Source organism: Halyomorpha halys, unplaced genomic scaffold, assembly GCF_000696795.3.
Source record: "Halyomorpha halys isolate HHAL.00 unplaced genomic scaffold, Hhal_1.1 Scaffold918.1, whole genome shotgun sequence".
NCBI classification, from domain to species: Eukaryota; Metazoa; Arthropoda; class Insecta; order Hemiptera; family Pentatomidae; genus Halyomorpha; species Halyomorpha halys.
The window spans coordinates 43,932-56,778 of NW_027107889.1; the positions used below are offsets into that span (position 1 = coordinate 43,932).

Here is a 12,847-nt window from a genome sequence, read left to right on the forward strand (position 1 = left end):
GATACAGAAAGATGGAAAGAAAATTGATAGAAGTTAATGTTTAGTCAACTATTATATATATATAATTTTTTTCTCTCTCTACCTTCTTTAAATGTTTATATTGTATTATGTATGATTTTAATTTATTGCATAAATAAAAGGCTATTTCATTTCATTTTCAAATTTCCTAAAATGCAAAAAAACATCGAAGTTGGACAATTATGAGACAAGATATAGCGTATATCTGCTTTGCTATCCTTTTATGTTATTTATTTGCTATAATTTAAATATTAAATGTTATCTATTGAAAGGACTGGCCAATTTTTTTGAACCATATTTAATTTCATTTTTAGGGTTCGACTCCTGATGCCTGTGCAATAATGATCATTACAGCACATTTGACTTTATGAATTAAATCAACGTTTCTCATCATACATTTAATTTTTTTTTGTTAAAAGACACAACAGAAATAACATTATTTTCAAAGATATTTTGTAAATCAAAAAAGTTAAATCTGATAAAGTCAATATCCCTTTTTTGAATGTTTTTCAACAAAAGATGAACAGACCAACAATAAATTCCTCCCGACAGACTGATATTGATTACTAACTTTCATTAATAAATACTTGCATATACTTATTTCTGCATTATATTACTATTCAGTAACTGAGCAATCCTCATCATCCTATGAATGAATCACAAGTGCCAACTAGTTTTATTAATTTATAATTATATCACTTGTGTATACATTATTGTTGTTATATAAGAAATTTTGTGTCTAAACCCAATGTCTTCTACATCATGTTACTTAATAAATGTCATTTAAAAAATAATTTTAAGTTATTCATCAAAATAAATTAATTTTTCTCCCAGAGTGAATAATAAAATATCATGTATCATTTATTTTTTACTGACAGTTTGTCCCGTATATCTCAGTAATCCGAACTAATCGCTGCAGGGTGATGTTTGGATCATAAAAAGTATCTGGAAAAATATTGTAAAAAAAATTCAACAATACGGATGTACATAACTACCTTTATTTATTTATGTTTTTATAAATTTTATTAGAAATTTGACAGTTTGAAGTTTTAAAAAATTTAATTATTTTCAAAAAACTGTTTTCTTTTACATCCCCAGTAATGCTAAGTGATTATTTAATTTGTTAAAACTATAATATTGCTCATTTATAAGAGAAAAAAGTATAAATAAAAAAAATACTCTTTGTATAGATTTATTTAAAATGTGGTTAAAAAAAAAATGTTCACCAACTTTTTTACAATTTATATTACACATATTTATACTATTAATTAAATTAGTTTTACTGAATCAAATTATTTATACAACAGATATCTATTTCTAATTCCAACAAAATATATTATGAAAACTTCTGTAGAATTTTTTAATGAATAATAACCCAATATTGAAACTGTAAAGATTTCTACATTCAATTTTCATGCTGATTGCAATAACTTGCCTATAGATCAGAAAGTTAAAAATGTCTTTTACACATGTACACTTTTATTTAAAAACAGAAATGTTATTGCCTGCTAAGTTTTTCAAAAAAAGTAACTTTTTTTTACACCACTTTGGATTACTGGAGTGTTTGAGTACTGAAGTTCGGATTACCAAGTTTATACTGTATTAATCATTATCTAATTTGGAATACTTGATGTCAAAATTGTTTTTATTTTTGAACTTCTCATACATTCTGGAATAGGAGAGATTTATTAAAATTAATAAATATCAATAAATCAAAAATTTATTGGCGCTTAGTTCAAAATGTATAAATTTTTGTTGTGGAATTCAGAGAAGGGTTTTATAAATAAAGACAATGACTATGTTTCACCAATAGACTCCACGATAGACTGCTCTAGTAGTGCAGTATCCTAGTGTTGCCATATACCATTTTATTAATTACAAATTAATAAAACTCTTTTTCTATAGCAATTTTTTCATATATCACCTATGAGACAGTAATGACCTAAACAAAGAGACATAATAAATAACAAAATTGCCTACTAACGGTCCACATTGGGTAAGTATTCACATAGATACAGAGAAATTTTGATATTATTTATTCCCTCTATGTATATAAATAAAGATGTAAAGTTTGATTGCTACTTATGTAAGATCTCCAAAAGTACTTACATCTGATCTATTTGACAGCTGTTATTTGAATGGTCATTGAACTCTGTAAGAAATTTAAAAAAATAAAATAATTGAAGTAAGACAATTATTAAAAAAGACAAGGCATATCGAATATTTAAAAAAAAATATTACAGAATTTTGCCAAATTCTATTAGAATTTTGGCAAATTCTATTAGAATTTTGGCAAATTCTATTAGAATTTTGTTTAATTTTTATAACAACTGGAAGACCAGCCCCGTCCATTTTAGAAGCTCATTTGAGAGATTGTGAATTGGCTTTTTGAATAACCTTATTGGATGATAAGAAATAGACCTTAACTGCATCATATTCAGAGGTTTCACTGTATATAATAAATAATTATTTTAAACAACAATTTGTTAGTTCTTTTTTAAAATAAATTAAATTTAAAACCATCATCATCTAAAATGAAAAGAACCCAAATCAATAAAAAAATTTATGTTATAATGAATTTGTTAGAATGAATAGAACAAGAAATGTTTTACATAAAATCCCTCAACAGGGGTGCCCCTCACAGTGGCTAATTTTAACAAAATTTTTTTTGTAATTCTACATTCAATAATATTCTACATGTGTTCATTCAATCTATATATTGTACATACTCAAATCTAGTGATAGTGAAGCATTTCTCAGTCAGCTAGTATTTTAATAAATACTGAGGTGCTAGTATACTGAACCAGCTCTAGCAGTAGGAATTTCAAAAAATTGAAATTTCTGTTTATACTATTATAATTATTAATACTTTGATTAAATTAAAGCTGTCAATTGATGCTTGCTTAAAAATAATGGACAAATTCACCAGCATATCTTTTTCAGTGGGAGTCAAGCCTATACTAACTTTTAGCAACATGTATAATTGAGTTCAAGTCCATTAAGTAAATTTTACTGCTAATGGTTTATTGTAATTATACTATCAACTGGTTTGTTGTCGAAGAGAATATTTTAATTTTTTGAATTGAAATGAAATTAAAAATAATCTTTATTCTGAGATAGATGTCTTCTAAGAATAAAAACTTGAAATGATATCAAGGTTTGTCGGTGTCATATGTTTTTTGGAAGTTTTCATTTTAAAACAAATCAGAGAACAAACTTTTTACTTCCAATATCTGGTTTATTCTTTTATATCTTTCTCATTGCTAACATTTTGGAGTTAGTCTTACCAATTTTCAGAACTACCAAGCCTGTTCTCATGTAAAATATCTTAGACATTTAGTTCTAGGAGCTCCAGGCTGTTAACCAACAATTTGACACCTAAGTCAACAATTTTATTTAATAATAAGTTAAAAATTTCATTTTGCCAACATTCTCACTGTAAGAATTGGCTCATAATAAACAATAATATGTTCTGAGGATGGAAAAGGGTAATACTGAAACATTAAAAATCTGAGAAAAATAGAATAAACCAGATATTGGAAGTAAAAAATTTTGCTCTCTGATTTCCTAATAAGCATTATGAGTTTTATCAATATTACTAGTTGAGTCAATTACATCAAAGCATTAAAATAGAACATACAATAAGTATTCACTGTGGATAGGAGAATAATGATTTCGGATTATCACTAGATTAGTGATATTTGAGAGAGAATAGATTGATGGGTTGGAGGAGAAACTGGCAAAGAATGAAAAAAAGATGTACCTATTAGAAAAAAAATTGTTGATGAAAGGAATAATGTTCCAGCAATAGATAGAGGAAGAAGAGGTATGGAAAAGTTTCAATATCTTATATCAAAGGGTTTAATTTTTCCAAGGAATACCTTCGATACTGTCACTTCTTTATTTACTCATTAGAGATGTTTTGGATGATAGACCATCATTTGGTCTACTCTATTTATATTAGTGTAATTAATATTAGAACAAGTTAGATCTTATGAACATTTTTCATTCATTTCTACACCTACATAATTTATAACTATATCACACACTATATAACAATGATTTTAAGAAATGAAAAAAGCCAAAGTTCAATATATTTTTATTTAATTAGCTTAATTCATCCTATATTCTTTATCATCCTTTTAAGGGAATTGTCTTAATATTAAAAAAAAAAAATTCATTATCCTGAAATTAATGTTAGAACAAATTGTTAAAGAAAATGTAATTTTTAAATATATCATTTCATTCTCAAATTACATATTTTGTACTGGTCTATCAACACAAAAAACTCAAACTGTCTGAAATTGGACTGTTGAACTTTTATTTATTTGAGAAGATATGGGCTTATTTCTCACCTATTTGTTTTGGCCACATTGATTATTGTTATACATTTATTTTTTTAATTATATTAAAATTATTTTGCTCTGTTCCTTTTATGTCTATTTTGAAATTTACTACATTTTTTCAATATTTTTAGTTATGTTGTTGTTGTTGTTGTTTGTTGCTTAAAGGCGTAAAACCCTCTGGTCATCAACTCCTATAGCATGATAAAAGTAAAAAAAAAATAAAAAATAGAAAAATAGTTTAAAAAAAAAATAAAATAAAATAAAAAACATAAAAATCGAAGAGGATTTATAATTTATAAAGAAGGCGATGTGCTTTTAAAAATTCAAATACTCGTGTAATTTTAGCTTCCTCATCTGCCAGAGTTTCGGATAAATTTGGGGTCAGTCCTATCCTGTTTATTGTTGGTAAATAGTGAGTACACTCTTCAAAAATATGTCTAATCGTAAGAATGGACTGACAATATTTGCACGTTGGAGGTGGCAGTTTTCTGATCAGGTGAGAGTGCGTGAGGAGAGTATGCATAACCTATTCTCAAGCGGGCCAGAGCAACCTCCTCCCTGCGGCTGCTGCGGTAGGATGTCGACCATGGTTTTCTGATCGTTTTATTTCTTTAAATTTACTGGGAGAGGGTGTAGTAGGTTTTTAGTTATGTATAAATATATAAGGGGTGTAGTAGATTTTTAGTTATGTATATTGGTGTTATGTGTTATCTGCTTTTACTATTTGAAGCTACATCCAAAATTTTTGCTTCAAAATCAAAATAATGATTATTTTGTATATTATGTTCTGCGGCTTTTATATTTTTGAGATGTTTAACATTTATTCTATGTTATTTGCTCGACTGTTTAGATTGTATGATATCTCTCCTATATAATATTGTTCTTTGCATTCTTTCCGAAACGTCTCCAATGAGTAAATAAAGATATGAAAAATAGTAAGGGTAAGGAATTTTTTTATATAAAATGCTTTGAAATTCACAATAAAAGTAACCAAGAAAGTAGAAAACAAAATAGGGTTACTTTAATTTTATACAACTGCCTCAGGTATTGAATTATGAAAAAATGAATAAGTACATAAATAAATCTAATTATATAATTAAATATTGGTGGAGAAAGGAAGTCATAAAGCACAAAGGGTATTTAAAAAGTAGATTGAGTATTAGTTTCTTTATTATATTTGATTGAGTGATTACTTTAAACCATAACAAGTATTTAAAGAACAATCACCCCATAACACACTTTTCCCTATCATTTTTTAATCAGCTTCATTCAGTATATAATGAACATTTTAAAATAGGGATGCTAAAATAAATTACATATTGGCTGACTAAAAAAATTAGAAACTTAAAAAAAAAACAATTATTTTAAAATATAGTATCATGTATTTCTTTAATATGAAAACATAAAATTTAATTTTTTTTTAATGAACTAGGAATGAATATGTATAAATTAATCTAATTTAATAATTTTAATTATCATATATATTTAATAGGCATTAATTTAAGAACTAGAATGGACTATGAATAAATTAATTTAAGTTCATAATTATAATTATCATTTATATTTAGCAGGCATTAATTTTTAGAGGTTTGCAGTTGGCACTATTTACTGCAAATCTGAAAGTAGTTGAAAAATGTTTCTAAATAACTTTTAATTCAATTCATTATTACAATATTTTTGTTTTTTTTGTTTTTCATACAATTTTCTGATTATGTTACTAATATACTCATAAAATAAGTAAAAAGTAATAAATTAGTCTCAAGAAGTTACTTGGTGATTATTGAATAATTATTAGTTTCTTTTAATCAGTATTACTATGTATACATAGTAATCTTAGTTTATATTATTTATACTGTCAATCTTACTATATGTATGTCATAATATTGATATATAGATGTATATCAAGGTAAAATATATATATCTAATTACTGTCTATTGATTATATTATTACACTATATTACATAATGATGTGTGTATTGCTGACTATAGATTCAATGTGAGGAGAAGATGGTCTGGGTTACAATCAAGGTAATAATTGAATATTTATTTGTTAATTTTAATCATTATTAATAAATTTGTATAATAATCTTTGTATAAATAATTTATACTGTCAATTTTACTATAAATCAAGGTGCTTCATATATCCTATCTCATTATTGTTTATTGATACATTATTACACTATACTATTCTACATAATGATGTGTTTATTGTTGACCATGGATTGCATATGAGAAGATGGTCGGTGGTGAGGTCAGTGGAGTTATAATGAACACAAATATGTATAATAATTATTTTATTTTATTATATATAAAATGAAATAAGCATATATTTAAATGTATATATATTTATATACAATAAAATAAATTTCACTAATTTTTGTTCATTACTATTCCACTGACTACGCACTCGACCATCTTCTCCTATATTATATTACTGTTCAGTAAATAATTTTTTTTTTGCAGTCAATGAAATTTTCCTACTAATTTCTTAAACATTAAACCAAGATCAACGAAATGAGATTTTATAAGCCTGACAATTTCAGCTTTTAGTGTTATATTTTAGTCTAAAACTGTGGTTTAAGGATTATAAGTATCAAAATTGGTATAAAAAACAAACTGGATTTATATGATAGTGATAGTGTGAATTAATTGAAAATTAAAAGTTTTAAAAATTAATGAAGTATTAAAAAATAGGGTGTGTTTGACTTATAATTAATGACCAGGGCAGAATAGCCTGCAAAACAATTTTAAATTTTGACGTGAGGTGAGAATTTATATTTGAAGATTATCCTTCGATCGCCGAATTTGGGCGAAACGTTGGACTATTGATGTAATAAAAAGTGTTGAGACTATACAAGGAAAAAATTTGATTTATTTAACAAAATTTTTAATTTAATTAAAAATTGTAGATTTTAGCATTCAGAGCAGTATCATGTCAGAAACAATGCACTTGGTAAATATTTTTTCCTCTATCACCCAAATGTCTTGCTAAATTAAAAGGCCTATAAATATCAAACATGTTGGGTTTTATTTTATAGGTGAATTATAGATTTAAATTAATTTCACATGTGACTATTCATTGGAAATGAAACACAAAGAGCAGTATCATGTAAGAAAATATGTGCTGTTGTACATATTACAACTGTGGAATGGTAAAGAATCTTGTCTGGAAGAGAAATGCGCTGTGTAATATGGATAAATGGTAAATATGAAAACTTTATTACAATATAATGGATAATCAGTAATTAAATTGATGGATAATACTTTATAAGACTTAATATTAGTTCAATCAGTATCTAAATTAGATGTGACATTCAAGTTCTGCACTATAAACAAGCCTGATCAGCTTGAAAATACTTACTTTGGCTTCAAATATATTTAGTAGTAATTCAAAACATGAAATTTATTTTTAAATAGTAGCTTTTAGACATTCAGATCAGTATCATGTCAGAAACAATGTACATTTCTTAAACATGGATGGATTCAGTAGTAGAAGCAGTAGTTATTACTTTTTTATGAATCACTGCCATATTAGTCTCAAAAATATTTAATACAACTTCAAAGTACTAATTAAAGTTGTTTCCTTCTTTAAATTTAGTCAAAAACAAAAATTGTGCGAAATATATTGTATCATTCTGAAATCAGGGGCGATTAAGGTGAAGGGAATTGATTTAGTCAATATGGGGTATTATTTCTTTAATATAAATTAAATTATATTGTTTAAAACTAAATTTTCTGCATAAGTTATATTTTTTTTAAAACTTTTAAAAGATTTAAAAAATAAAAATTAGTTGTTTTTTCTGACAAGAGATAGCGCTCGACTTCAAGTTTTAGCGGCCATCTTTGCTCTGCGCGCACTCCCGTGTGAGGCAGCCATCTTTGTTGCCAGCTCGTAAATCATCTGTTTTAGTTTTCTAAAGCTATTTTTCTTCTATGTTTAGCAGCCAGTCATTATCCGGCAGTGCTCCAAGTCGTATATCAATAGTGCCGGCTATGTCCCAGCCTCTATGTGCCCTCAACACGTTATGCCTTCTTTGAATCGGCTCGGTAGGCGTGGCTTATACAAGCGTGATTTCTTTCAGTATCAGAGAAGCCATTGTCGGATAACAGTGAATTTTAGGCGCTACTCTCCGACAGTCATTACTACCGGATGACACTCGAAAATTGATATAGCAATTCGACTGACCGATAATAGTAGAGTAGCTTACTTACAGAGTTTTTTGTATTTAAAACTCGAATTGAGCGGTTCGTATTTGGAGTGTAGGTGGCGCTCGAGTTATTACCCAGGCAGCGGTCAGAAGCCAGGCGCATAGGTTGCTCTCCGATTGGCCGCTTTTAGTAAGCTCACTTCCCCTAATGGCTGTGAAGGTTTTATTGTGAACAGGCACAGTGAGAAGGGGCATATCCGCGGGTACGTTTTGTTTAGTGACATCGCGCCGTGTCCTCGGGTGCTGTCAATGGAAAAGCGGTTTAGTGCGTGTTAGTGGTGTGCAGCATGGACGATCAGAATCGCATGATGCATCCTGTTCCCGGCCAAGTTGGAATGTTGCCTCAAGGATATGGTATGCAGCCCGTGGACCCGAATCACGGGGCACCAGCCACCCCAGATCAAGAAACAAGGAAGCAGGACATAGGGGATATACTTCAACAAATTATGAATATTACAGACCAGAGTCTAGACGAGGCGCAAGCAAGGTAAACAAACAGTGTATAAACATAACCTAACCCTTTGACAACCTAAAGCCTTCCTCTTAATTGTTAATATACATGTTTTAAGCTCTAAATTGATATTAAAATCTTCCATATTCATTGATTGAGTTGCCTCGTTTTTGATGATAAAGTTTTAAATGCCAGAAACCTTCAGAAGTCAGTGATAATTAGATTGTCATCAGTGTAAACAATAGACATGCTGCTTTGTTTTTGAAATTTTGATGATTTACTGTTTATTAACTATTATTTTATAAGCTCAACTACAACAATCAAAGCTTGAAACAGAATTTTAAGAGGTTACACTTGGCTCCCTACTGATATAACCTTCCTCTCATCTCCTCATTTGTCAATCTTTTCTCCTTTTCAATTGTATTTCCTTCTTTAAATGTGAAGAATAACTCGGTGGTTTTCTTCCAGAAAACACACACTCAACTGTCATCGAATGAAGCCATCTTTATTCAGCGTACTATGTGAAATCAAAGAGAAGACTGGTGAGTACATATTTTCAGTTATTATTTCTTTATTTCTATTGATTTGTTTTTATAAAAACATTCTCTGTGAATTTAAACATTTCAAAAATTCTAGTTGGTCAAGAAATCTTTTAAAAACACTACTACATTAGGCAACAACAGTGTTTTAAAAATATAAATCAAGTTCCACCCCTCCGTAATTCTATAAAAACATCCATAACTAACCAAAAATTTCATAAATAATTATTTTAATGAATTCAATGCACCATATTAATAAAAGTTTGATAAGAAGTGTTTGTTCTCATACCGTAAACAGAAAACAACAAAAAAAACCGTATATCTTCAAACTCCTACAATGTGTGTGGATCTCTGAGTGAAGTATATTAAAGTGATTCATCTTAGCATAATTAAATCACACCTGTTTTGTTTTATAGCCTGTATTGCTGGCAATTATGCAGACATAGGCACTTATTCATTTCGACGCCCCCTCATGCAGTTGCTTTCTCCGTTAAAAAGAACTCAGATATGATCTATGAAGGTTGTATATTTTGCCTGAACTCTGTGATGAGATTCCTAAATGAGTAAAGGACAAATAAAATCTTTTAACAATATTTCCATTTTTAAGGTTCTTGAATTTGTATTAAATTTTTTTTTTTATTAGCAATGAATGTCCGGAGCCAGTCAGTCAGGGGAGTTTTCTTATTATTCTAATAGATCTGATTGAGGTTGAAATCTATTTTATTTAGTCGGATGTTTCTTTTTCTCTGAATATTTATATTGTTATAAAGATATTTGTCAAGGCATTAGACATTATTCCCATTATGCTTTTCCATTAGCCATATTCATTTCATTTTATTTATTTTCCTGACCAAGAACAGTCCATTTGCATTTTCTGAGATCATGAATAATTCCATTTGACTGATGAGTATGAGGTGCAGTGGTTTTATTCGCAACTAAGGTGTTTTTGCCATCGGTTAAAAGAATTTTTTCCTTACAATTTATTTATTCCACTGTTTTCTTAAATGTAAAAATTATATAAATGTTTCTGTTGGATTTAATTTCGGAAATAATGTTATAATGTTGATTTTGATCAGTTAACTCAGTTTTATAATTGATAATTTTATTCTTGCATAAAATGTTTTTTAAGTTTAGTTTTTTTTCTTATAATGTGATGTGCATTCTAAAGTTAGTCAAACTGTATATATCAACTGAATCAATTCCTATATTTTAAAATTAAAAATTGTTTTAATTATTACAAATAAAAAAGTTTCAAAGTAGGATCATCCTTGTATTAATTGAGTTATTCCGATAGTTTTTTTTTTGTGATGAATTGTTGATTTTTAACTAAAACTATAATATTGTTATTTTGAAAAGTATAATAAATAAATTATTCTTTCTACTTAGTTTTATTTAAGGGGGATGTTTTAGATGTTAGAATTCAGTCCGTTGAGCGGTAGTTGCTTGAAGTCATATTTTATTGTCTTTCATTTATTATTATTGGTCGAGAAAACATTTAAAGGTATTTTGAGTGAGAGGGAAAATGTAACTGGTTTGTAAGTTGAACTTTTGATTGACACTAATTCGGAATGGTGTCGCCTTTTGGCTCTATGAAACATGACACCTTCCCGCCTGTTTCTCGTTAGTTGTTGAGGCTCCATCATTTGACATGTCCTCTGGGTCTTTATAGTGGCTCAGTCCCTTGTTTTAAAATTTTTCTTTAGTGTCGGAGTATTTCCTTTTTTTTATTAATTAATTCGTAATTAATAAAAAAAAGTAAAATAATTATATATGTTTTGCTCTTCATGAACGGGAATGAAGTAAAATCAAATAAAATAGTTTTTCTTTTCCTTTTTTTTTCTTCCCAGTTTTTATGGAGTTATAAATCAGTGTCTCCGAGCCATTAAAGTTTATGATGGCAAATATTACGTTTCTTATATTGCAGTTGGAATGAGATTATTCCGTTTTGCGAATAACCCGTGTTTTCTTTCTCTTTTTTTTTTTTTTTTTTAATATATAAATACATTTTCAGTTAATTTATTTTTTAATCTTCTCTTTTACCGCCTTTTAAAGAAGCGTGAATGCATAAAGTTTTAATTTTCTGTTTAATTTATCCCGTAATTGTTTTTCCTTAAAGAGCCGTTTCTCCTTGAAGCGTTTATCCTTCGTGTTAAAATAAGCGATATACAATATAACCGGACGGGTCTTATTTCTTTTCTTGGCCAAGATAAAAAATTTAAATTAAATTCAAGGCGAAACCCGATATTGCAATTCAATCCACATCTTTTGACTATTAAAATTCATATTAATGAATACATCCCATAAATCTGTTTGTTTAATAAAATTAATATTAATTTTAGAAACGATAAATTGTATTATAAGTTATAAAAAAATATGTTGTGGAATAATTGTATTCAAGATATTGCTGTACCATTTTCCTGGAATTGGTGACCGTAACTGTTTTTTTTTTTTTCCTCCCATTTTATTGGACTTTTATACCCGATAAAAACTTTTATGCGGTTCCGCAGATGCGCTGTCCATTACCCAATGATAAGCCCGGTTTTATGTCTTTTAAATGTACTGAACAGCCTATCCCTCGGCGGAATTGGATGTCCTTTTGATTTGTTCAGTGCTTAAAATAATCGGAAATGACTGTTTTTTTTTTCCTTTTAAGTTATTTGATGTTTTGTTACAAAATAACGATGCCGTTTTTTTCTTCTTTTTTTTTAATATAAATATAAAAGTTTTAGAATCTAGTGTTATTTTAATTCATGAAAATTCTTTTGAACCCCTCTTAATTGTCAGTAAAAATGAATTGCTGAGAAAATATTACTTTTTTGTATTTAAATTGATTAATACAACTATAGCATTAAATTATCTTGATAAATTTAATTTCATTTAAATTATTACCTAATATATGAATAAAAATAATAATAGAACTTTTTGCCTTTATTCACTCCTGATTAACCGTCGATTTTTGTACCGAGGCGGGGGGCTTCATTGTAATTCTATAAATAGTTCTCACGTATGATTTCTGCTAAAATTCAGTTGTAATTGGAAAATAATCTTAAGATTATCTTTTAAGCGGTATTGAATTAATTTCCTACAAGGTTCTGCGAGGGAACAGCCTTAATCATATTTAATAACGCGTATTGTACTATTGTGTTTAGCGCTTGGCCTAGAAAACGTTTTTCTGCTACTTAGCATTATTATTATTTTTTTCATCGAAAAAGCCGAAAGTAATTTTGCTATTGTTTAGTTGGGTCCAATTCGCGGCATTTTATCTACTGTGACGTACCGTACCTT

At 28.1% G+C, this 12,847-nt stretch overlaps 1 protein-coding gene across 4 annotated transcripts in view; it reads left to right on the forward strand.

The window, feature by feature from the left end:
* The first annotated feature begins 8,231 nt into the window (after positions 1-8,231).
* exd (extradenticle) overlaps positions 8,232-12,847 on the forward strand; it is a 570,859-nt gene continuing 566,243 nt past the window's right edge. For 2 of the 4 annotated variants that reach the window (XM_067046259.1, XM_067046258.1), the window contains exons 1-2: positions 8,236-9,059; positions 9,492-9,565. In XM_067046259.1, coding sequence (XP_066902360.1) covers positions 8,860-9,059; positions 9,492-9,565 — 274 coding nt within the window. In that variant the 5' untranslated portion in view covers positions 8,236-8,859. Of the gene's footprint in view, positions 9,060-9,491; positions 9,566-12,847 lie in introns of all 4 variants that reach the window. The other 2 variants (XM_067046257.1, XM_067046256.1) reach the window with 2 other exon arrangements.